A 26,669-nucleotide genomic window follows, 5' to 3' on the forward strand; every position below is an offset into this window, starting at 1 on the left:
TTCATTGTTTTATTAAAAAAATCTTATTTTTATGGAATTTCCAATTTAACATTTCTATTATACCACATTATCTCCATATTTTCGAACTTGTGATGTTGTTTTCCGCTTAATCTTTTCACGAGATAGGAATAAACGTGCCAAGGCCTTAGCGTGAACCTCAATAATTACAACTACATTTTTCTGATAATGGTGGCCATGGAGACTCGTCAACAATGAATAAAACATGATGATGCAACGGTTTACAGCAAGATTGTCTTTACATTGCACTGACAAAGGAATAAATGTAAGACCTAAAAGATAGCTAAGTCGGTAGGGAGCTTTTCTACCCTTATCTTTGCGTACACGATAATTAGATCCGTTCATGAAATCGATTAATAAAAATCAAATGAATACTCGACACTTTACACGTTTTCTAACATTTCCAGTTACCTTCGCGGACAGGTTTCCCCGCTTGGGTATTCCCGATGAAATAACCAAGCATCGAATTTACACTTGACAGCCTATAATTACAAGTTTTTAGATTTTTTTCCGTTACGTTAGTTACCATATTAAGCTAAGTGGATAATCACAATATTTACAAAACTAACTTACCTTTATTGGATAACCCCGCTAGGCTTGCTGCTCTAACATGATGTAGTTACTATGCTGAAAGTGCTAATTGTATCTGCCTTTTTAAAAGGGACCTTGTAACACTTGTCCTTTTGAAAGTTCCATGTATTTTATAAATTGTAATTTTTAACCCAGGATTCTTCGAATGGAAGATAATTTTATTTTTACATCCTCAAAGAACATCTTCCATCAATATCACAAGTTACTTGCTATAATCGTCACGTGACTTAATCACGACTCAATCGGGTTCACAATGTCATCGATCGTCATCATCAATTGTAATTATTTAAATATTTATGAGATTAATACATTTTCTGTATTTTGCTTCAATGATAAGTCCTTACCATCACGACGTGTTGGTTTGGTTAACACTTAATATGTTTGAGAAATTAAGATTAACAAACTAAAAACACAGTATGTGAAATAATACTTTTGATTTGATTTGATTTGAATGATAATATTTTACTATTTAGCAGGATCTCTGTCGTAGCTGCTACGATACGGAGATCGTAGCTACGAATATTGCATTTCCAAAGCTACGACAATTTTAAGCTTTTGGTGAGAATTTTGAAAGACAAAACCTAGGAAACTACAGGATTTTTTCTTTATTCATTTTGATAGATAATGAGCCCGATACAAGCTTGGAATTGCCCATCATTTGTGATGACGTAGAAACTCAAATTCACGTCAAACCACAAAAAGTTCATTAACTACCTGCGCATTACAGCAATGAAATATTGTAGCAGTGCTGTAACGTGACAACTATTTTTCCCAAAATAGATAAATATTGTGCTTAACCCTTAAGNAAAAATAATTATGAATTCTTCTGTCAATATAAACAAACTAATTTGAAAGCTTATAAAGAAATCCAGTTTGAACTCTGCATTGCACAAGTAAAAGTCATCTTTTCAGGCATGAAATAGGTGCTTAAGAGGGGAAGAGGAAGACCTTAAACCACCTGGTTGACGAATGTCCAAAAAAAGAACATGAAAGTATTGGAACTCCATGAACAATATCTATACGTTCAAGAAAGAATCAAATGGTGGCGCATGATTGGCAAAGCCGACCCCGCGTAACGGGATAAGGCGAGGTGCGAGTAGAAGAAAAAAAGTGCTTAAGTGTTCAATTGTCCTAGAAAGGGGTTGACAAAGTATTATATGCTGTATCAGTCGTGACTACTGACTACATTCCAAGCTCCGAGCAATCACTTCCTGGCGTGAGTAACCCTCGCAGATTCGCTCTCACGTGCCCGCACGGAATCACGCTTCTACCGAGCATGGGAAATATTGCAATGGCTGCTACTTATACTGTAAGTGCATAGATAATAATGGACGATACCTATTTATTATTGTTACAATCACACTTTATAATGTTATNATTTTGGAGTTATATTTCTGTGTCGAATTTATGAACGCTCTGTTCTGAGGGGATGTCTTCGAAGTTCGAAAAGTATCACGTAAATCAAGCTCTATTTATCTCTCTACATTCTGGAGACAACGTGCTACTTGATCGTCATATAAATATTGACTCATTATGTTTAAATATCATAAAAACCTATTAATTACATGTTAGGTGATGGTAAATTAAAGCATGCGTAACTAACACCCTGGGGTAAATTTCTACCCCACCTACCTGTAAAAGCCAAACGGATGATTTTTGTCACATCCCGCGTCTACGAGCTTAAAACACACACTCTGCATTGAGAATACACAAAACGACATTGCTCTAGCTTCACTAGAAAAAAAGATATGCCAATTTTTATACGCCTGGGGTAAAAAATTACCCCACGGTGTTACTTAAGGGTTAAATTACATTATTAGCTAAAAATAATTATGAATTCTTCCGTCGATATAAACAAACTAATTTGAAAGCTTGTAAAGAAATCCACCAGATGAAGGTCGCGGGAGGTACCTGGATGCAAGCGGCGCAGGACCGGTCTTTGTGGAAATCCTTGGGGGAGGCCTTTGTCCAGCAGTGGACGTCTTTCGGGTGAAACGAACGAACGAACGAAAGAAATCCAGTTTGAACTCTGCATTGCACAAGTAATAGTCATCTTTTCAGGCATGAAATAGGTTCTTATGAGGGAAAGAGGAAGACCTCAAACCACCTGGTTGACAAATGTCCAAAAGGACATGAAAGTATTGGGTGGGACTCCATGAACATTATAGACGTTCAAGAAAGAATCAAATGGCGGCGCATGATTGGCAAAGCCGACCCCGCGTAACGGGTTAAGGCGAGATAGAAGAAGAAATAAGTGCTTAAGTGTTCGATTGTCCTAGAAAGGGGTTGACAAAATATTATATGCTGTAGTAGTCGTGACTACTGACTACATTCCAAGCTCCGAGCAATCACTTCCTGGCGTGAGTAACCCTCGCAGATTCGCTCTCACGTGCCCGCACGGAATCACGCTTCTAGCGAGCATGGGAAATATTGCAATGGCTGGTACTTATACTGTAAGTGCATAGATAATAATGGACGATACCTATTTATTATTGTTACAATCACACTTTATAATGTTAGTACTGAATGTACTACTTATACGTTCAGGTTTTAAATGTAGTAGATAGGAATACCACGCTTATACTCGTTGTACCTACCTAATTTATAAATGTATCGTCTGTATGTATACTGTCGCATCAGGCTCTGCTGTGCTATGGTTGTAATTTTCGATATTTCGAGTAAACAAAATAATTAAAGCCCGAGGTTAAAAGTCGAAATAACGTCGAATAACGATGACAAATCCAAGCAGCCAACGGTCAAGCTCATTGCGGAACTAGCCTGAAGTGCTAGAGGCGATATTTTCTGTAAATATATTTATAAAAAATCAGTCCACCCTTAGGTTTAGGTCTTATCATCTCTACGAATAACTACTTAATGGTTAGGTAGATGTATTGTTCAAACATCGTGAGATGAAGAATTAGAATTTACGCAAAACACAGCTTAGGTAGTTCCACTCCATATGGCGGACTAATGTGGGCTGACGTTAGCTCATATGACGACAGTGTGTGGCAAAAGATCCAATCGGAATTCGGAACCCTGGACAGCTTATGAGCAATACTTGTAATCTAACGGTGGACAGCATTCCAGAGTAATCGGCGAAAGTACGAGTACATACTGTACTTATGTACATGTTGAGTATAGTACAGACAAACTGACCGAAATTCGCGACTCATGTGTAACGGTATCAGACGCATTCTACCGCTCAGAGCGTGGACGCGGAACTCGCCTGAGGCTGTGTTTACAGTAATTGATGCGAGATAATCGCCGATGGTAATCGATTATCGTTAGGGCCGGTACACATCATGAGACGCAAGCATTAGACTGAGACTCTGAGAGAGTATTAATCTTAACTACTTTCGTAGTATAAAAGGGCGAAAATAGGCTCAACGGTCACCAGATGTTTGATGACAATCATCGTTCATTGACGTGAGAAACACATACCTACGACTTACAGAAAATGTGAGAGTAACTGTTTTGTAATAAGTATTTTGTGACCTGAATCATGGAGTATGGAGAGATCACAAACCTGGATGGAGAACCTTGTTATGGATAATTTCATTCTGGGATTGGATTTTAAAATACAAAGTTTTGAAGAATGTGTGGCCACGCCTCTTGACACCAAATAGTAAGTACTTAAGTATTATTTTGAACTTTTTGCAATACTAATTATAGAAAGATACTCTGGACGGCGACCTTTCATAGTTTTACGGCGCTATTCGAAGAAATCCCAGGTCAAAGACCACTTTACCCAACTCGTGTGTTTGTTTTCCAACAAACGTGCGTCAACTTGGAAATAACAAAACACAGTGGCATTTTCCTTGTTTATGTTCCTAGCCCAAAATGGGTAGAGCAAGTCTATGAATGTCTTAATACCTAGTAATACCTAAACTGACTTCGGTGTTTTAGCAGGATTTTATCAGTAGCGTTACTTGTGATATCTTCTTGCTAGTTTGATCCGTGTACACTGTTCCTAAGAGGAGCCATTCAATCCGCCCCCTGCTGCGGACGACCCGCGAAGGCCCAGGTTCACATTCCACACATTCTCGTCTATTCAGAGGCTATGCTAATTCCAAACGCACTATCAAATTACCTACTGTCATCGTTCCTAACCGCCGCGCGTGACAGGTTTTCCGCAATTCCATGAAAATATGCGGAACTCATTTTGAGCAAATATGCTCATCTATTGACCATCCGGTTACAACGTTCGGCACCACATTTTTTAGGATAGTAAAAAAGTGGCATTAAGTACCTACTCTTATGAATTGAAATAAAAAGGTGGCTATAAACAGAAAACAACAAAGATAGATCAGTAAAAAAACATTTTCGCAGCTAGATCTGCAAGTTTCAACACCGGGTAAGTCTAGTATAGTATGACAATGTTTCTATAGAATATTTGATGTCCAAATTAGGACGGCTAGGAGACTATTTCACGGATGTAATCATCGTGCAGTTCTCACAGACGATGACTAGGCCCTCAAATATGCGACCTATAAAACACATTGCTTACAAAATCCAAGTGTTCCATCTCACGAAGCATTGTAGCTCTCCGCGCGGTCAATGTCAAACGCGTCGTGTGCCTTACGTAAATGTTGTTGTTATCCAATGCATGTCAATAGCAGCTCATTCGTATGCCTATGCGGATTCTCAGAGATTCCGGCTCAGTACGGAGTATTTATTACGTTTCGACACGATCTAAGGATTTTTTATTAGCATTTTTTGTAACAGTTTCCCACGGGTACGACAGCGGAATATTTAATTGACCGATTGAACGGATAAAAATAAGACTTGCGAACATCTCAGTAAAATAGCATTAATTTACTCGAAAAACAAAACCATTTCAGTCATACATTTCCTATACTATAATTACTGTAGGTATACCTAGTCATTTTAGTTGTTGTAACCTTTGTTTTGTTTGTATTCTCGTTATCGTATCGAAGCGAGATGTCTTACGTCTATCGTATCGCTTAATACCTACTATTTTTATTTCCATTTTCAACATGTACTTTATGTGTTTCAGTCAGATGCGAATAAATTGAAACAGTAGGTACTTACGTGAGAATGGACTCTACATAATTCAAACTAACACACATAAGTCGAAACGACATTGCCACGTTTCATTCATCGAATGATTCTCACAGTGATTACATAAGGTAATAAGACGACCAAGTTCACGGTCAGCAAGATCCACAGTCGGTCATTTTCACTCGAGCAGCGGGCGTCGTCGAACAAGGCGCGTCTAGATTCCTAGCTCGGAGGCTGCATCCGGGCGGAGGGAGCGAGTCGCGCGAATGTCAAGGAACCCTGCGCGCTGCGTCACCGCGCCCGCGCCAGTCGCAGCCGACATGTCTGCGCCGGCGCCTGCCTCGCGCCGCGCGCTGCTCCTGCTCGCGCTCGCGCTCGTCGCGGCCGCTCAACTCGTCGGTGAGTTCACGACTTCACATCGAAAACAACTCGCAATAGACGACCTAGCGGTTACATTAAAATACAGATTAATATTTTTATGCAACCTCCATTCAAGAATTCAAATCTATCGACTTTAATTAATGTTCACGATCGTCTATTACAGAAACGCAAGACGTGTTATGCAAAAGGGACGGCCTCTTCGCCGACTACGACAGCGAGTGTCGGGAGTACGTAAAATGTGCGGGTGGTGTGATGAAAAACAGATACTCCTGCGGCCCCGGACGCGTCTTCAGCGAGGTGGCGGGGGCGTGCGTGCCGCGCCGGCGCCAGCCCTGCATCAGGCGCCGGTGCGCGCCCGAAGATTCGCTGGCCTACGCCACCCCCGGCACCGCCTGCCGCCACTACTACCGCTGCGAGAACGGAACCGCCGTCGACCACGCGTGCCCCTCCGGCGCCTGGTTCGACCTCGACCGGCAGGCCTGCACGCGCGGCGCCGGCACCTGCTACGAGCCGCTGTGCGCCGGCCTCCCCGACGGCACCTACCCGGACGCGTCGCACGAGTGTCGGAGGAAGCTGGAGTGTCGCGGAGCCGACCTGAAAGCAGTGACGTCCTGCCCCGGGGGCCTGTGCTCCGCGAAGTGCGCGCCGCCGCGGTCGGCCGCGATCCCGCTGCCGGCGGGGGACGCCGACTTCTGCTCCGACGAGGCCTGCTCCTCGCTGTGCCACCAGGCCGCGGACGGGGCGTACGCGGACCGCTCCACCGGGTGTCGTGAATATTTCGTGTGCGAGGACCGGCGCGTGACCCGGCGCGGGGTGTGCGAGCCGGGGCTGCTGTTCTCGGGCGGCGGCTGCGAGCCGGCGGCGCTGACGCACTGCCCGCCGCCCGCGCGCAGCCCGTGCTTCAACCGCCCGGACGGGCTGCACCGCGACTGGCGCGACTGCTCGTCGTGGTTCGACTGCCGCCGCGAGCGGGTGGTCACGCGGGGCTCGTGCGAGCCGGGGCAGGTGTTCGACGGAGTGCGATGCGTGCCGTCGGAGCGGTTCACCTGCGAGGGCCCGGCGCCGTCGGCGCAGTGCGAGGGGCTGCCGAGCGGGACGTACCAGGACATGGAGTGGAACTGCACGCGGTACTACCACTGCGAGGGCTCGCTGCGGACCGGCCTGGCGTGCCCGGCGGGGCGGGTGTTCGACGGGGTGCGGTGCTCGGCGGCGGAGCGCTACCTGTGCCCGAGCCTGGAGCGGGACTCGTGCTTCGGGCGAGCGGACGGGCGCTACCGGGCGCTGGACACGGGCTGCCGCGGGTACTACGCGTGCGCCGGCGGCGAGAAGGCGGGCTACGCGTGCCCGGCGGGCCGCGTGTTCGACGGCGAGGCCTGCGTGCCCGCCGCGCCCGGCATCTGCCCCATCGACGACTACTCGTGCTCCGGGCTCGCGGACGGCTACCATGCGGAAATGGAATCGAGCTGCCACAGGTAAAAATATATTTTTATAAGCTCAATATTACGCTAATATTTGTAATCCCAAATTGAATCACATTTCGTTAAAATTTCTAATTTCATGAAAAAATATTAGTGCTTTATACGATGATTCACATATCTGTTTCTGTCATTGTAAAATTTATTAATTACAAAATTCCTCAATGCACCGATTAAGCACATCCCGAAACTACGTCAATCGGCCATTAAATTGCAATTAAGTATGCGGAAGTAATAGCAGTGTCGTAATAAGTCCGAATTAGAAAGTATAGGTAAACTACGTAAGATAAATACCTTAGTAATTAACCATGCTACATCATTACCCTTTTTATGACATTCTAAAAATGTTCAAGTGTTGAAAGGGATAGGCCCAAATGATCCCACCAAATTATACTAAACAGCTTGTCTTCTTTTGCAGATACTTTTACTGCCAAGGCGGGGACAGACTAGCAACTTTATCGTGCCTCGGGGGCAAGATATTCGATGGGCACGCGTGTGTGGACCCCTCAAAACACGAGTGCGGCGCAATGCCCGCGTCCATGATAGAAAATGGCGGCCAGTTCTGCGCGCGCGACGGATTCTTCATCCAGCAGGGCACCGAGTGCAAACGCTACTACTTCTGCGTCACCGGCATAAGAACTTTCCTCACCTGCCCTACCAACCAAATCTTCAACGGACAAGTGTGCGTGCCCGTCAACCAATTCACATGCCCTGGATGAGAATCAAAAGGGTATAGTTAGAAAAAAATACGGCCCCAAGGGCGCCCCTCGACGCGTCCAGGAGACACCGCGACGTACCTGACTTATTTATTCCTATAAGGCTGTGACTAAATACTTATTTTAATTAGGACTAGCTCTACCTCTTATAAATAATACACTTCACTTTTTACTATCATTTTATTGGCATAGAAATTTTAAGCAGCCTAACTAGTGTCTAATAAATTACACAGTGACTATATCTTACATGTAAACTTACAAACACAATACAGCAAGCCCCGTGAATAGAAAAATAACTTCTTTTAACACAGTAAAAGATCAACTAAACATTTTTAAATTACAGATAAATATATTATTTTGCAACAAAATCTCTTAAAAAGTGAATTAATTTAAGGTGTTCGACAAATAAATTATAAAATTAATTATAGTTAGCACGAGTAAGTAATACAAGATAAGTTCAACATATGACAATATAATTTTGAATTAAAAATATTAAACATTTTCTTTATATTTTGATTCATTAAGTTTGGCAATACTCATTTATATTTAATAAAACGTATAACATAATATTTAATTCGTAATCTATGTATGTATAATAAAAATTATTTGCATACATAATATTGTTTTTTTCGTTTTCAATTTCAAGTCTATAAATACATTTCTATACATTTTTTTACATTAAACTTCGAACAAGTACGACCCTACGCTAGTCCAATTTCATAACATGTCTTTTTATAATACAAGGACACGTTAATTTAATTTATACACAATTTAAACTTCAATTGGTCCTCAGCGAAAGGAGTGATCAATGCAAAAGTGGCTCCGAACGATACTGCAAAAAAACCCCTTTACAAAATCCATGGAAATTAAAACAGGGTCATAGACCATAAACGTTGCATGATTTGAGGAATACGAGACCACGGAGATTATATTTCTCAGAGACTCAGTACTTATCGTTAAAACTACTTTCAGCAGAATTCATAACTTTTCTATAGATTTCGACAAGGCTTTTGCAAGTACCGTTCGACGGCACAAGGGACCTAACATGTTGCACCATTTGACTGCCAAGTAGGGTTTCTGCTCGAGCTTTCTCGAACTCGAGAAAACTCGAGAAATTTGGCTACATTCGAGACGAGAAAAAAATTACCGGAGCTCGAGAATTCTCGAGTCTCGAATTTGAAGCTTTAATATTCTTGAAAGCCTATTTTCTTAGACAAAAGTAAGATTTTAATTATTTAATAGGTTAACGTTTCTTTTAGACTGGTCTAGTCTTTCCTTTTTTACCCTACTGCGTGACGCAAAGGAGTGATAATGCTTTTAACAGCCTGTGTATGTATGTTTTTTGAAGCACTATAGAGACCAAACTCCGGGGTCGATTTTTATGATTCGCACGTCAATCGATTCCTCTCAGTCCGGCGAGTGTCACTAAAGACTATCGTTAGATTTGTTTTAACTTTAAATATATTAACATGGCCGATTTTGGCGCTATATGTATTAAAAAAATATCTCAAACCTATCGAGTGGGGTATCAAAATAAAGGGTTTTTAAATAGCTTGCAAAATGTATTTTCTTTAACTAAAAGATTAAAATAAAAATATTATTAAAAAAAAAACCCAACTGGGTAAAAATGAACTAAGAAGATAAAAACAAGACAGTGTTCACGAATGCAGTCGGAAGCATCAAACACTTATCATCATCATCATCAACAGCCCTTTACAGTCCACTGCTGGACTATGAGCCTCCTCCGCGGGAAGAGTAGGGGTTGGTGACAAATGTATTCTATTCTGCCGTCACCACACGGCTTATCACCCACTACTTATCACCAACAAAAAAAATAGTCACTGATGCCTTCGACTGCATTTGTGAACACTTTGTCTTGTTCCTATCTTTTCAGTTCATTTTTACGTAGTTGGGTTTTTGTTTTTCTGTATGTTAGATTTTAAAAAACCTGTGTTTTTAGCAAATTTCAATCGATTTCAACAATTTTAATTAAAAGACTCGAGACCCGAGAAAACTCGAGACTGTGGCCTCGAGAATTCCCGAAACTCGAGAAAAAAAATAGGTCGAGAAATCAGAAACCCTACTGCCAAGGTAAATACCCTATAATGTCTAGCTAAGCAGACTATAATGACATAATTTAGATGTTCGTTTACATTAACAAGACAAAAAATAGCGCGAAAAAATCCTAATGTTTAAAACATAGCAAAAAGTCTGCCCAGTTTAAGGTTGGAATTAATGAACAATTTATTTAATAAACTATCTCTTTCTAATGAATATACCTACTAAACATATAACTAGCCAAACTGTCAAAGACAACAATTCGTGTATATTTATATAAAGTATCGTACAGACAGCGATAAATTTAGAATACAGAAAAACTAACTAATGTAGTTTTAGAAGGCCCCTAGACAATAATCATGAATCGTTGACAAGTACAGATGTAGCCAATATTTTTAACATAAATATTTTACTAATGTTATATTTTTAGTGCTTTTAAACTGTAAACTAACACCAAAAATAGCATTTCTTAAACCTCTATTGAACTTTTCAGATTGAAGAAGTTGTAGTTTATTAATATTACTGGCACATTTTCATACAACAATAACACCAACAGAATCCAATTAACGCGTGTTGTATCAATAAGAAAAACATCGTAAACTGTAATGATAGCACGTGAATCGCAAATCAGTAATTTGCATTTATATCACGCACGATTGTTTACCCACATATCATTAGGTTTTCAAATCTAGCGCGGAACTATGAGCGTGCCATTCATCACAATGGCCTGAATAGACACGTGGCTTAATAATTTATATGTTCCAATTGTTACAATGTTACAAATAAGACCGATTGGTTGACATTCCAACCCTAATCCATATTGAAAGCATGCACATGCTACGACTTTGAGCANTGCGAGCAAGCGCGGATGTAAAGGCCCGTTCACACATCCAACTCGAAAACCATCATTGAAACAACATTCCTTAGGGTAAATAAGATTGTCAACTCTAGGCTTACATGTTAGAATATATTATTTTCTAGCTATATCGAAATTACTCTAAATTAGAATGTATGTCTTCTCTTTTCGCGTAAGGTTCAGAATTAATCCTCACCGTCGAACTTTAAATTCGAATTGGTAATCTGCCATTTGAATCATACACAAACAATAAATTGTTGAAATAACATTTTGACCAATAGGCATAGAAGAAAGTGACAACAGTTCAAAGTACACATTACTAATAATTTGAATGAATAAAACAATTGAAACTAAACTATGAACGGGCCTTATCAAGGGGCGTTATGCCATACGACACGGATTTAACAGCGCCCTGGATCTATGTAGGTAAAGGTTAAAATACTTTTGCTATGAGAAACGCTTTCGACATGAGCATAGTTATTGTAGGCCTGTCGTGCGTCAGTTAACAACCGGACATCCGAGAGACAAGGTTCTCTTGGCAATAATTAACTGATTGACATTCATTGATTTAAAACACTACACGAATTCTATGAAAGTCCACACCCCGTTTGCTTAAGCTGTATATTTATAAGCTAAAGTAGTAGTTGTCTTACAGATTTAAAGCGAATTTAAGGGTTATCGCATACGAAACAAAACGTCTTAAAGGTCGTGAAAATACGCTTAGAAGTAAGGGAAAAGGGGAATGGAACACCGAAATAATCGTCTGCGATAACCCTATTGCATCACTTTGTAACTAACATTTATTTATTGTCATATATGACCATGGAATACGATAGCGCTAAATATTTATCTAAGTATGAAAGTTAACAGTATCAAGTCTGATTGCCTACTATTTAATTCATTTAGCTTTTAGACGTGAAAAGCTCATTTAGAATCCCAATTTAGGTATTATTTTTTATAATAATGAACTTTATATCTAAGATGGATACTTATTGTAATTAATATATTTTTAGGAGGTTTTCAGTAGGTTAGTAGGACAAGTCTAGGGATGTATGGAAGTAATAAATTATAATCTGTAGCTAAAGTGAAAATAAAATAATTCAAAATATCAATTCATAACATTAAAACGTGGAACAATATTTTTTAGGCTTAAATTTCGTCAATGTTGACATTATGATACTTTATGCATTATGTCGAGGTTCCAAATGAATGATTTTTTAAAGCTTGAAACATTTTTCGCAACAGGTAAGGATTTAATAGAATAAGGCTTGATCATCTAGTAGGTAATTAATTACATTTGACTGGTTTACATTCTTCAGGGTTTGTGGCCACGGTTCATACATTGTGGCTTTAACAACGCTGCATAACATAGATACAATAATCTTAACAAATATGCGCTTTTTGTTTAAGATGATAAGAATAGTCAAGGAATGACTTCGGGGCTACTCTCAAACGCCGTTTTCGTTTTATGGGTCTATCTATCGCTGTCACTCATAGCAACATCCCTCCATGAGTGAGAGAGATAGATTGTGGAGAGTAGCTCCGCTGGTGTAACGAGTTAACAGACGATGAAGTTAGACTTCTCTCATCACACCCGAGTCAGTTTAGAAACGATCATTTTGTAAACCCAGCCGGGAAACAAACTCGGGACTATTTGCGCTAAAGCAAAATCACCGAGCTACTCCGCCTTCGGTAGTAAATACTATTTAATTGAACAATTCAATAAAGAGATCCGAATATGTATAAATAAAATATAATATTTTAATGGAACGTTTTTAGTTATTCCATATTTTGATCTTATCAACCCTATAATTACTCTGAACAGGAAAGGCTCAGTCTTAGTTTAATGACGAAAGATAATGATTACCAACAAAATAACACATATTAAAATATAAATATTAAGCTGTATTAAAGTATGAATGTTTCAACTTAACATGTTTAATTAGTACAATATATCGATAACAGAAAAGCCGATTTTAACATCCAAAATCAGTATTTCGGATAAGCTAAAGTGTTGATGAGCACCTTCATGCTGTATAACGTAGAGCTGGCTAGCTGGAACCGCTATGATAGAACTGACATTTATATTCAAATGTGATGTTGTCTTTAGCTGTATAATGGCTGTGCCGAACTCTCTATTGTAAATATTCTACGTGTGCTTTGATACCAATATATTTATTATGTTACTACCGACCACTGTGTTTATTGCTCTGTAGCGGACTTAATATATCCCTAACATAAAGCATACAAAAAATATCTAAGGAATTTATTTATCAATAAAAGTGGATGGTGATGATTACAACCACTGAAAAAGTTCTCGATACAAGTGAAGTGAATTCAGTAATCACCATGAAATAGTACATTGATTGACATTTAAGCGAATTCAAACTTTAGGTCGATCAAAACAGGATCTACTTTGACTAGCGATAGTCGTTGATTTCTCAAGGAAGGTTAATTGAACATGCGAAGAGGTTAATGTAATATGTGTATGACTGTGGACTGGAACATTATTTGCATCTGCACTTTTGAGGATCAGTTCATCAAATCTGAACTCTGTGAATAATACAGTAGAATCTTTCTTCGACTGCAAGCGGACCGTTGTTGAACAAACGTCTACAACTAGACGCGTTGCTAGCACTAGACAACAAATATAAACTTAATTTACATCGCAATAAAATCTATTATCAACTGGTAGCGATGCTGAAAATGGCGCTAGCACTGAGGTCCTATATCGATTAAATGGTATATGTGTGCCTACCATGAGTTTACGTTAGGTGAGCTCGCTAGCGAATACGTCAAAAAATTCTATGAAGATTTTATTTCTTGAAAGTAGCGCTGCACAATATGTCATACATTTAAATGTCATTTTTTTACGCAGTCGTTAGCGAGCACACCTAACGTAAACTCATGGTAGGCACACTGGTGACACTTTAGCGAATCCGAACTTTACGGTCGTCGCGATAGAATCTATTTCGACTTACAGTGGCTATTGGACGCTGGTGCCGGGTTTGGGGCCCGGTGCCAATAGCACGCTGATATCCCACACCTTGATGACGCGGTCTTTGCCCGCTGTGCACATCCTTCCCGTAGCTTCGTCCACGTATAGAGATGCTACAGCGTGTTTCATATCGTGGAATGACGCTAGCGATTCGCGACTGGAATAAGAAACGAAACAAATAATGTAGAAAATGCCATCTACGGTAAATATAAAAAACAGTGTAAACCAGCATCTATTACCACTAAATACATAAGATGCTGCAGTGTTTCGCTCGACGTGCTGTCGTCTGTACAATAATGATTTAGGGGACTTTTTTGATTGCCATGCTTTCATATTTTTCGGGACTATTCCCACCGCTGCAACCAGTGGCGGCGTAAGGCGTGGGCGACGTGGGCCACCGCCTACGGCCTCGCGGTACAAGGGGCCTCGCGCATCAAAAATTTTGAAAAAATGTATACAAGGTGATGACAATATCACAATACGACAATAAATGCAAACATTGACTATTAAATATAAATTCTTGATAGCTAAACAATGTAGTTAAAAATAAAAATATATTTTTTTCCAAACAAATTCAGCCATAATCAGACACAAAATTAAGCAACAACACGGTTTTAAGTGACGAACATTATTCTTTGGCGCAATATTCCTCCTCACTCATTCGCAAGAAATCAGAAACTGTGAATGAATAGACCATTGACACGTTTTTTTTATTATTTCATAAATTTTTATTTTTTTATTTTTTATTTTTTTGTTTAACAATGTTTCAACAGCATTAAATTGTAGGTACATAAATGTGCAGGAAGATACAACTTGAACATAAGCCAATTAAAGAAACACATTATATTACTAAAAGATTTTTAAATAAGTTAACGTGGGTAGGTAAGTGAACACTAAAACAATTCAAAACTAAGTAAAATCCGTCTTCAGGTCGCCACAGAACAAGGCCTCGCGAAATCTGTCTTGCCCACATCAAATTTAGGTCTTGCCCCGCCACTGGCTGCAACTTCTATGTAGCCAGGATCTACAGCTTGACCGCCAATAAAAACCCAACCAGTCAAGTTTCTCCCGGGAGAAAGTGTTATTGGACCCACAACCAAATCAATCAGAAGAACATAGGAGTTCGAAGTGCAAATATAATAGTTAAATAAATATAGACAGAGTAATCTCAAATAGGATTAATTATATTTAGCTACTGCAAACCTTATCTTATTTAAACCAAGGATCTTTATTATGTAACTATGTAAATTGAATGTTAAAAGGTATTTATTTACCGCAATAAAAATAATGAATGAGTCAACGTAAGAACAATTAAACAATTAACACGGTAATAAACAAGTTATAATCAACAATAAACTATTTATATGTTTTTTAAATCGTATAATTTTACATTTTAATAATGTTAGTATGTAGGTATGTATATTAAAAATATACAGCTGTTTATACAAACAATATTACAATAGTACGTTTAAAACATGCACGAGGCGCGCAAACAATTACACATGCGTTTGTATAAGGGTGTATTGTTGTAGAATTTAGTTATATTCCTGAGAAATAGTTTTTAAAAAACGTTTCATGCCAAAAAAATTTTGACTGTCATTTAATTTAAATATTTGTAAAATCATCAATTCCATAACATTGAAAAAAAAAGATCTTCCAGATGCGAAGAATTTGTGATATTCGACTTTTTGATAGGTTCTGAACTCCCTGTTTATTTATTTAATCAAAACTTATTTCCACAATGAACAGGGTATACAAGGCGAACTTTATGCCATGCAGCATTCTCCTGTGTGGTTAGAATAGTGTTATCTATCTATCCTTCAGTTAACCTTTAGGTAAAATAATAGTATGTGTCGACCCAATTAATTTCACAAATGTACACACGGCCACATTGTTACCTATCTAGCGTGTCGTAGCAGACGGTACAGACGCGCTGCGGGAACTCGAAGCCCATGACCGGCAGCGGCAGCCGGTGCGGCGAGCACGGCCTCAGGCCTGCGGGCAATAGTGTTGTACTCACGGCTCGTGCCGCAGCGTGTCGTAGCAGACGGTGCAGACGCGCTGCGGGAACTCGAAGCCCATGACCGGCAGCGGCAGCCGGTGCGGCGAGCACGGCCTCAGGCCTGCGGGCAATAGTGTTGTACTCACGGCTCGTGCCGCAGCGTGTCGTAGCAGACGGTGCAGACGCGCTGCGGGAACTCGAAGCCCATGACCGGCAGCGGCAGCCGGTGCGGCGAGCACGCGCCGCACACCGCCGCGCCGCACCAGCGGCAGTGATGCTGCCTCAGGCCTGCGGGCAATCGTCACGTAAGACCATCAGATAATATACCTGGCGGAATAGAGCAACAAAGGACTGAGCGGGCGAGATATCACTAGCAGCAACACTGTGATAATAAGAGATGCGTGATGTGACGTAACAGAATCGTTTCTTACAACTATTTGACGAAAAAGAAGGAGAAATGTTAGAGAGGCGCAGACTGGTCTCAGTTCTGCGGGGAACTAACACAAATATTATCTACAGATTAGAATATTATGTATTATTATCTCAATACACAGCCAGACACTTCACAAATATTAAATGGCGGGCCCATTCCCACCACTTTTTTCGAGCGATTTCAACGCGCGTTTTAAAAAAACAGACTATGTACCTACGCGATGACATCGCGAACGCAATCATTGTTTACCTATGCAGCAAAGCGAGTAATCTTCCTGTTTCAAGTTGAAACGCGCTAGTCGACTGCGCCTGATAAAAAAGTGATGAGAGAAGCTCAAAATACATACATGTAGCAACAACCTACAATAGGGATGTTTCCTGGGTCAAAAAGCAAGAGTTTTAATTAGTCCGTCAGTTAACTTATCAAAAAATACTCTACACGTATTTTTCACTTTTTCAGACTAATGAAAATTTAAAGAGATAAAGCGCGCCAAAGTTCATAAGAAGAGGCCCGTGACGTCACTGCTTGCAAAAGTGCTGCACGTTGTGACGTCGTGCAGAACTTCAACGCACCATAACTATGTAATTATTTGTTAGATTGATAAATAAAAATATATGTGTCCAATATTGTTTGATATTAAGAGNGAAAATATTGTCCGAACCCATAGTATTTCTCTTCGACAAATACTTTAACACATTGTGAACCACTTTTCTTTCACGACTATAAAAAGATTTTAGCAATTTAATTCACAAAATCAATTGCGCACATTTAAAATAAAGTTTGTTTACACTTTGACAGCAATAGACTGACATGCAAGGTGACATGTCAATGAAGTTTTCAGTTACTGTTGCCATTAAAAGAAATTAGTACCATTAATTTTCCGCAACATGGCGAGGATTTTTATGTTCCTGGTCAGGCTATAAATTGAATGTTAAAAGGTATTTTACCGCAATAAAAATAATGAATGAGTCAACGTAAAAACAATTAAACATGTCATAATCAACAATCAACTATTTATATGTTTTTTAAATCGTATAATTTTACATTTTAATAATGTTAGTATGTATGTATATTAAAAATAGATGAAAAAAGAATGGCTACAGCTGTTTATACAAACAATAATGGTACGGTTTTTAAAACATGTACGAGAAGCGCAAATGATTACACATGCGTTTGTTTATGGGTGTATTGTTGTAGAATTTAGTTATATTCTTGAGAAAAAGTTTTTAAAAAACGTTTTAAAACGTTTCATGCCAAAAAAATTTTGACTGACATTTAATTTAAATATTTGTAAAATCATCAATTCCATAACATTGAAAAAAAAAAAGATTTTCCAGATGCGAAGAATTTGTGAGATTCGACTTTTTGATGGGTTCTGAACTCCCTGTTTATTTATTTAATCAAAACTTATTTCCACAATGAACAGGGTACACAAGGCGAACTTTATGCCATGCAGCATTCTCCTGTGTGGTTAGAATAGTGTTATAGATAGTATCCTTCAGTTGACCTTTAGGTAAAATAATAGAACTATTCTCACTAATGTACCTACAACCCGATCGAGGTAACTGGAATGCGACTCTCCGTCGATGTGACGTCACGGTCGCCAGGTGCGCAGTTAGGTCGACCGAGTTGTATAAATAAATAGTATAGTGTTGTCAAATCAAAATCAAGTGGCAGTGGGCGGGGCACATAGCTCGTAGAGTTGACGGAAGACGTAGTGTGGGAAGGACTCCCACTAGGTGGACCGACGATCGGATGAAGGTCACAGGAGGTGCCTGGATGCGGGCGGCACAGGACCGGTCTCTGTGGCAAACCTTGGGGGAGGCCTTTGTCTAAAGCCCGGTCTGTGAGCACGTAGAATTTTGTCCAATGACCCCATGCTACCCATCCTTATCGCTCGCGCGTAATTATATTGCTGTCGCGACTGTGCGACGGGCGCCCGCTGGTCATTGAACAAAATTCTACGTGCTCACAGACCAGACTATAGCAGTGGACGTCTTTCGGCTGAAACGAATAGTGTTGTACTCACGGCTCGTGCCGCAGCGTGTCGTAGCAGACGGTGCAGACGCGCTGCGGGAACTCGAAGCCCATGACCGGCAGCGGCAGCCGGTGCGGCGAGCACGCGCCGCACACCGCCGCGCCGCACCAGCGGCAGTGGTGCTGCCTCAGGCCTGCGGGCAATAGCCATTTAGACAACATAATACTTTCTTCACAAATAAAGTCACAAAAGGTCCATGAAGATTCACATTTCACATAGGTCTCCCCCAATGCTTTCTATGTTGCCCGGTTGGTAGCGGCCTGCGTCCAGCGCCTTCCTGCTACCTTTATGATTCACATGACATAAGCGAAATGTTAAAAAGCATCGTTTGTTTAGAGCAGGGGTTCCCAAAGTGGGGAGCGCGCCACCCAGGAGAGGCGCTAAGACCTATTCAAAGGGGGCGCGGTGCTGTGCTGTGTAGTTACGTCCACGCAGCGCAGTGATCTCACGGGCCACACACTACTCAAGCTAATTTCGTCCTTAATACTAAGAAAGCTCACACATACCGGGCTGTTTCTTCTCCATCATAGCCCGCACGTTCCATATGAAAGGCGCGCGGCATATCTAGCACAGATCGGACTCCTTCCACGCCGGAGTCTCACGACGTTGAACGCTCATGAGTCGTGTCTACTAAATTCACGCTATTTTCGCACTTAATGCCAAGTAATCTCACACTTACCAAGCTGTTTCTTCTCCATCATAGCCCGCACGTTCCATATGAAAGGCGCGCGGCATATCTGGCACAGATCGGATTCCTGCCACGCAGGAGTCTCACGATATTGAACGCTCATGAGTCATGTCTACTAAATTCACGCTATTTTCTTTACTTTCTATTCTATTCTATTATCGCCCTTAATGCCAAGTAATCTCTCACTTACCGAGCTGTTTCTTCTCCATCATAGCCCGCACGTTCCATATGAAAGGCGCGCGGCAAATCTGGCACAGATCGGACTCCTTCCACGCAGGAGTCTCACGATATTGAACGCTCATGTCTACTAAATTCACGCTATTTTCGCCCTTAATGCCAAGTAAGCTCACACTTACCGAGTTGTTTCTTCTCCATCATAGCCCGCACGTTCCATATGAAAGGCGCGCGGCAAATCTGGCACAGATCGGACTCCTTCCACGCAGGAGTCTCACGATATTGAACGCTCATTAGTCATGTCTACTAAATTCACGCTATTTTCTTTACTTTCTATTCTATTCTATTTTCGCCCTTAATGCCAAGTAATCTTTCACTTACCGAGCTGTTTCTTCTCCATTATAGCTCGCACGTTCCATATGAAAGGCGCGCGGCATATCTGGCACAGATCGGACTCCTTCCACGCCGGATTCTCACGATATTGAACGCTCATGAGTCATGTCTACTAAATTCACGCTATTTTCGCCTTTAATGCCAAGTAAGCTCACACTTACCGAGCTGTTTCTTCTCCATCATAGCCCGCACGTTCCATATGAAAGGCGCGCGGCAAATCTGGCACAGATCGGACTCCTTCCACGCCGGAGTCTCACGATATTGAACGCTCATGAGTCATGTCTACTAAATTCACGCTATTTTCGCCCTTAATGCCAAGTAATCTCTCACTTACCGAGTTGTTTCTTCTCCATCATAGCCCGCACGTTCCATATGAAAGGCGCGCGGCAAATCTGGCACAGATCGGACTCCTTCCACGCCGGAGTCTCACGATATTGAACGCTCATGTCTACTAAATTCACGCTATTTTCGCCTTTAATGCCAAGTAAGCTCACACTTACCAAGCTGTTTCTTCTCCATCATAGCTCGCACGTTCCATATGAAAGGCGCGCGGCAAATCTGGCAAAGATCGGACTCCTTCCACGCAGGAGTCTCACGATATTGAACGCTCATGTCTACTAAATTCACGCTATTTTCTTTACTTTCTATTCTATTCTATTTTCGCCCTTAATGCCAAGTAATCTCNAATTCTCGATTTCTGCATGAAAAATGTGACAACGCTCTTAAACATGACGGACTAAAAAAATTTTTTTAGGAAACTAGCATATTCGTTTTTTTTTTTCTTCGATAGCACTAAAAAAGGGAACGACGCACGACAATTTGGAGTTCAGACATCCTAGTTTCCACGCAAGCGTCACACTTGCCGAGCGAAATGATCTCACACTAAGCCTGTCCGCAGACTATAGACTTTTTGCCGGCCGATAGTTAGGTTGGGCAGTTAATGAAAGTGCTCACATTGGCATTGGAACAACTGTTGGCCCACTAAAAGTCTACAGGGAGTCTTAAACAGAGTCACAAAGCAGAATCCACAACGAGGAAGCTCTTGGCCTGCATCTCACCTGGTGGAAAGACAGGCCAAAGATGGAAGCGAGCTTCACTCAGAATCTTCAACCACAGTTTTGCACCGGTTCACACTTACCAAGCCGTTTCATCTTCATCTTCTTCTCCGCTCGCAAATACTTACGTACCGTGCACGCTAATTTCAACCTTAATGACAACAAGCAAGCTCACACTTACCAAGCTGTTTCTTCTCCATCATAGCTCGCACGTTCCATATGAAAGGCGCGCGGCAAATCTGGCACAGATCGGATTCCTGTCACGCAGGAGTCTCACGATATTGAACGCTCATGAGTCATGTCTACTAAATTCACGCTATTTTCTTTACTTTCTATTCTATTCTATTTTCGCCCTTAATGCCGAGTAAGCTCACACTAACCGAGCTGTTTCTTCTCCATTATAGCCCGCACGTTCCATATGAAAGGCGCGCGGCATATCTGGCACAGATCGGACTCCTTCCACGCAGGAGTCTCACGATGTAGAACGCTCATGAGTCATGTCTACTAAATTCACGCTATTTTCGCTCTTAATGCCAAGTAATCTCACACTTACCGAGCTGTTTCTTCTCCATCATAGCCCGCACGTTCCATATAAAAGGCGCGCGGCAAATCTGGCACAGATCGGACTCCTTCCACGCCGGAGTCTCACGATGTAGAACGCTCATGAGTCATGTCTACTAAATTCACGCTATTTTCTTTACTTTCTATTCTATTCTATTTTCGCCCTTAATGCCAAGTAATCTCACACTTACCGAGTTGTTTCTTCTCCATCATAGCCCGCACGTTCCATATGAACGGCGCGCGGCAAATCTGGCACAGATCGGACTCCTTCCACGCCGGAGTCTCGCGTCGGCGCACACCCATCTCCCAAACACCAAGCGCGCAGTCCTCGCCCGCTGATACCAGCCGCTCGCAACTACCCACGTACCATAGACCTGTTACTTTGTTGCTGGAAACAGAAATTGAGTCAATTAACCTATGAATTAGTTATACATATTGAACTCCTAAAGCAAGTGGTTAAGACGTATGGATCGCGCAATATATATTCTACAATTTTGACAATACTTTTTAAATCTATATCTATACAGGGTATATCAGTATATCAGGGTATATGAGCCGACACTAACCTATGTTAACATGGGCATATAGATGGCATGGTGAAGTCAGAAATTTGATATCATCTTTTTAATTTTTTTAATTATCATACAAAATAAATTTTATAAAATCCGATTTGTATGAAAATTAAAATAATTAAAATGAAGATATCAATTTTCTGACTTCACCATACCATTTATATGCCCATGAAGAAGAAGAATAATAGAAGCGAAAGGTCACTGATTGACTGACTCACTCATCTCAGAAACTACAAGTGCTAGGAGTCTCAAATTTTGCATGGGGGTTCCTTTTAGAACGTAGGTGCTCACTAAGACGGGATTTTGCAAAATTCATCTTCTAAGGGGGTAAAACGAGATCAACGCGTACGAAGTCGCGGGCGGCCGCTAGTAATAGAAATAATCGCATTTAGGGTACAACACACATGCTACACAAAATCAAAAGGTTGAATTTATCTATTAATATAAATGCAACGTTTCGATGCAGATACAAAAAACTTGCAAAATATTATTTGCATTACACCTTTATCGCCAATAGCATTGCTCAAAGATAGTAAGCCGTTTGAATGCAAATGTAACCTAAATTTACCTATGGCCTTGAAGTTCGTACGCCGTGCCTTTTTGTCCCCCGATGTCCCAAACGATTATTGTCTGGTCGAAAGACCCGCTAAACAAAAGTTGAGGTAGAGGCGCCCAGTTCAAGACTCGCACCGATCTGAAAGGAAAAATATTAATGTCAAACAAGAAAGAAAGATTTTTCAATTCCTATATGCCCACAGTTCGTTGGAAGCCATAAAAGTATTATGTAAACATAAAAAGTGAGGAGTGTCTCTGCTTGATATAAAAAGGGGACGAGGGGTCAGAGGTAGTGATTACATCAGCATGTTTTTTTCTTTGTCTAGACTAGAAGATCCTAATCAGAACGCATATGGCAAACCCCATTTGTCTATGGACTGTATGTATGGTCAGGGATTTCTCAAAAACAATTTATTTTGCTTAGTCGCTCGCATGGTGTTAATTTACAAAGAAACGAAATAGGGGAATCACCACGCGCGCTGTCAACTATACATAATATGTATTAAACAGAGCAAGAAATAACTAAAATTCTGCTTACATTACACTCGTACTAAGTACTGTAGTGAGCAGACAGAATATTATCATATCTATAGTTGATGCAATAAAGACAGTATTACAACAATGTAAAGCTTATTTCGCGTTGACGCGGTCAAAGGCTCAGCCAAACCAACGCGATCAGCCGGCGTGCAGCGATGGCAATCAGAATTAATTGATCGCCATCTCTGCACGCCGGCTGATCGCGTTGGTTTGGCTGATCCTTTACTTGTTTCACAAAGAAACAACGATGTCTCTTCTAAGTACACAGAGACAGTATTAGTTCTTTTTCAGCTAAAAATAGATATTTATCTAAAGAATTTTGTTACTCACCCACTGTGTCCTTTTAAAGTAGTGACTAGAGTCGCGCCGTTGTTATCTAACTTCAGCATAGTTATCTGCCCGCTGTAATCGCCCACGAACGCGTATTTTGACTGGGAATCGAACCTGATGCTCGTTCAGGAAATATATTTTATCCTTGTTTCCTGGCATTGACCTTATCCACTAAAATTACGTAATATTGAGCGATACAAGTACAACATTTTGCATTGCCACATTACATTTAGAGTAGGCGCACACCGTTGATTTTTCGTCAGCCGATAGTTTAGTCGGGCAGTTGATCAGTATGGGCATGTAAGGGGATTGCGCACACTACGCCGATTTAAAATCGGGCACAACTATCGGCCAACTAAAAATCAACGGTGTGCGCCTACTCTTAAGCGTAGCTGCTAGCTGAACTAATGTCGGTAAATAATAAATTAGTAATCTCAGGTCATACACGCAATAAAAAGTAATCATTTATTCATTTTGTGTACATAACGTAATCATAGTTATTGTGTTATGCACTTTTACTAATTATTATTTCAAGAACTAACGCGAATTTCAACCAGAACTAAGAGTCGAAGTAGTCGCCATGATCAAAATTGGTCAGATGAATCACCATCATCATCATCATCAGGGTATATCAAAGTAAAAGTGTTTATTCAGTGCTTAGGCCCTTTCGAAGGCGTATACTCGTCCCAAATTTATCATATTACGTCTATAATAAATAAACCTAAAATATTATAAATGCGAAAGTTTGTATGGATGTTTGGATGTTAGCATGTTTGTTACTCTTTCACGCAAAAACTACTGAACGGATTTTGATGAAACTTTACAGCATTATCAATAATCAATAACCCAGAATAACATAGGCTATAATTTATGACAATCTGTGACAAACAAAATTTCACGAGTGCAAAGCCGCGGGCAAAAGGTAATCTATGATAATTCAAAAAGGATACTGCAAAGCGGTGCACCACGCCTCGAAGGAGTAGCCGCCGATCCTGCGGCCGGTCTCGCTGCAGTGGTACGCGAACAGCTTGTCCCGACTCACCGACAGCACCCACTCGCAGCTCAGAGAGAAAACCACGGCTGTCACTCGCGCGGTGTGTGCCAGGTATTCCCGGGACTAAAAGGCAAGTTTTTTTTACATTTCGTCGTACACAATAATAAATAGTGCAGGCAGAGATAGTATCTGTTAGGTGTACACATCCCAACACATTATCGTATCTCTAAGGAGCCTCTTCGTATTGGATCTGTATCCCCATGAACACCTTCCAAATGGACCTGCCTCTGCGCCATTCTGTCACCATGTAAGTCATTTTTAGCAACTTTTCGGGAGATTGGACAAAACTACGCGTCTTTCGATTCTCTAGTGAATGGCAGCAAATTGTCAAAACCGCCAAAATGTGACTTATGTGGTGATAGAACTTAACCGACCATTTGTTAAGTTGTAGCAGTGCAGAATAAACTGTCCGATGTAGGATGTAGGTTAGGTAGGTAAGAAAGATAAATTGGATATTTTTCAGAATTTCTACTAATTATTTTACAATGATTTAAAGGTGCAGAACATGAGAAACTGATGCAATCATTGCCTATCAAAATGACAATAAAATTGAGCATATAATATTCTGAAATAGTCTAAATGTGCCTATTGGATTTTAAATAAGACTATTATTTCAAAAAAAAAATTGCTATTATTTTATATGCACCAATAAATAAATTGTACCTACCAATAAATATCAGTTCTCAAAAATCTAAACTCTGGTTATGGAAATTAGTATAATGTTGAACCAAGGAAAACCAATCTACCTGAATTTGGTAAACATTATTTAGCAAATGGAGATACATTTCCACAACAGATAATTCCCCCATCCTCCACAGCAACAATAATTGGCTAAAGTAATGACCTTCAGTTTAATTATACTGCATATAACTTTGTACCTACATTAACAAAATCTGTAATACCTATATTCTAATTGGAAGACCATAGGAGCCATCAGAATATGTTTCTCAATTAGTCAAATAAATTCATAAATTGGAAGAATTGAACTTTCAGTCAAAGAAAGTAGTTCTCCTGTCCTACTTTAAGAGGTTTTACTCACTGGATTGATTCTATTGCAGTCTGCAGCTAATGTGAACTCTGACACTGTTCCATTCTCCTGGCCAATGAACAGTTGACGTGTTTCTGGAGTGTAGAACATTGACGTGCATCCTGATGGCATATACTGACAAATACTTGGCCAGTACTGCCCGGAGTCTCTCTTGAGCCATACTCGTACTGTCCTAAAATGTACATACAAGGTAGCATAAGGTACATAGCAACACACAACAACAGCATTGATAAAAATGTCCTTGAAAAGTAGATAAGTATTGAAGGTTTTGTGAACACATTCAATTTAATACCTACTTCTTGTTTACATTGTAGGCTAGTAAATTAACAACTTCACAGAATGCTTCGTCTGATCCGGCTTTTTATGGCGCCTACAATGATTCATTGTTGTGCTAAATTCTAAATAATACGTCAATAAGCCACGAGCAAACAGTGAAAATGACACCTGAGGGTACATACATGTACAGTAAAATTATCTACCGTATGGTTAGGAAAAGGCACTTTACAAGTAGCTGCTATTGAAAAGTATGAAGTAAAAGGCAAGATTGATTAGATATAATCAATTAGAACTCTTACTTATCATCGCAAACGCTAATTACTCCATCCTCCCCTGGAATTACAACTGCAGCGTTGACGTCGTCGGTGCACCCTTCTAATTTATTCAACAACGCAGGTTTTTTGGTAGTTGAGAACCTGTCATTAGGTGTTCTAGGTGCAGGCTTAATTTCAGCAGCCATTTCAAAGATTTTCTATGCAAATAAACACGAATAATCCGACACCTCTTTCACAAAACTACAAACGTCATAATAATTTTGACATTCCGGTTGTTGAGCGTCCTATTCTCCAATTATTCGATAAATCTATGGAAAAATTGATATAAGCCATTCTGCCAGTAATCCATTTATAAAATGGTTTAGTCGGTCCAAAAACTAATATAAATAAATAATAAAATTATTAAAATAATGTTATGAAAGAATAAATCAGATTTAAAAGTTTAAAACTTCCAGAGATTTAATTTACTTTATTTGTCGAATAGTTTTAGAATAGACCTCTAGATGCGTTTCNAGCGTTTCATTTTACGCATCCAAAGATTCGCTGATTTTACAGTTTCTGTA

At 40.4% G+C, this 26,669-nt stretch overlaps 2 protein-coding genes across 4 annotated transcripts; one reads left to right on the forward strand and one right to left on the reverse strand.

Annotated features, from left to right (window-relative positions):
- The first annotated feature begins 3,783 nt into the window (after positions 1-3,783).
- On the forward strand, positions 3,784-9,046 carry LOC114366792 (uncharacterized). The gene is made up of 4 exons (XM_028323766.1): positions 3,784-4,234; positions 5,627-6,030; positions 6,176-7,484; positions 7,906-9,046. Exons 2-4 carry the CDS (start codon positions 5,898-5,900, stop codon positions 8,204-8,206), a joined length of 1,743 nt encoding a protein of 580 aa, XP_028179567.1. The 5' UTR covers positions 3,784-4,234; positions 5,627-5,897; the 3' UTR covers positions 8,207-9,046.
- Positions 9,047-13,637: 4,591 nt separating this feature from the next.
- Wdfy2 (WD repeat and FYVE domain containing 2) lies at positions 13,638-26,379 on the reverse strand. 3 transcript variants are annotated; one of them, XM_028323767.1, is made up of 9 exons: positions 26,131-26,379; positions 25,547-25,727; positions 24,404-24,570; positions 23,454-23,567; positions 22,600-22,725; positions 21,651-21,847; positions 18,630-18,721; positions 16,136-16,185; positions 13,638-14,272 (listed from the first exon to the last, which is right to left on the reverse strand). In XM_028323767.1, exons 1-9 carry the CDS (start codon positions 26,289-26,291, stop codon positions 14,104-14,106), a joined length of 1,257 nt encoding a protein of 418 aa, XP_028179568.1. In that variant the 5' UTR covers positions 26,292-26,379; the 3' UTR covers positions 13,638-14,103. The 3 variants fall into 3 exon arrangements, with proteins under 3 accessions (XP_028179568.1, XP_028179569.1, XP_028179570.1); XM_028323768.1 differs by lacking the exon at positions 16,136-16,185 and having other exon boundaries at positions 14,077-14,272; positions 18,580-18,721; positions 26,131-26,291; XM_028323769.1 differs by lacking the exons at positions 13,638-14,272; positions 16,136-16,185; positions 18,630-18,721 and adding an exon at positions 16,234-16,405.
- Between the last annotated feature and the right edge of the window lie 290 nt (positions 26,380-26,669).

Source organism: Ostrinia furnacalis, unplaced genomic scaffold (assembly GCF_004193835.3).
Source record: "Ostrinia furnacalis isolate ACB-3 unplaced genomic scaffold, ASM419383v2 OfSCF0694, whole genome shotgun sequence".
Classification (NCBI taxonomy): Eukaryota; Metazoa; Arthropoda; class Insecta; order Lepidoptera; family Crambidae; genus Ostrinia; species Ostrinia furnacalis.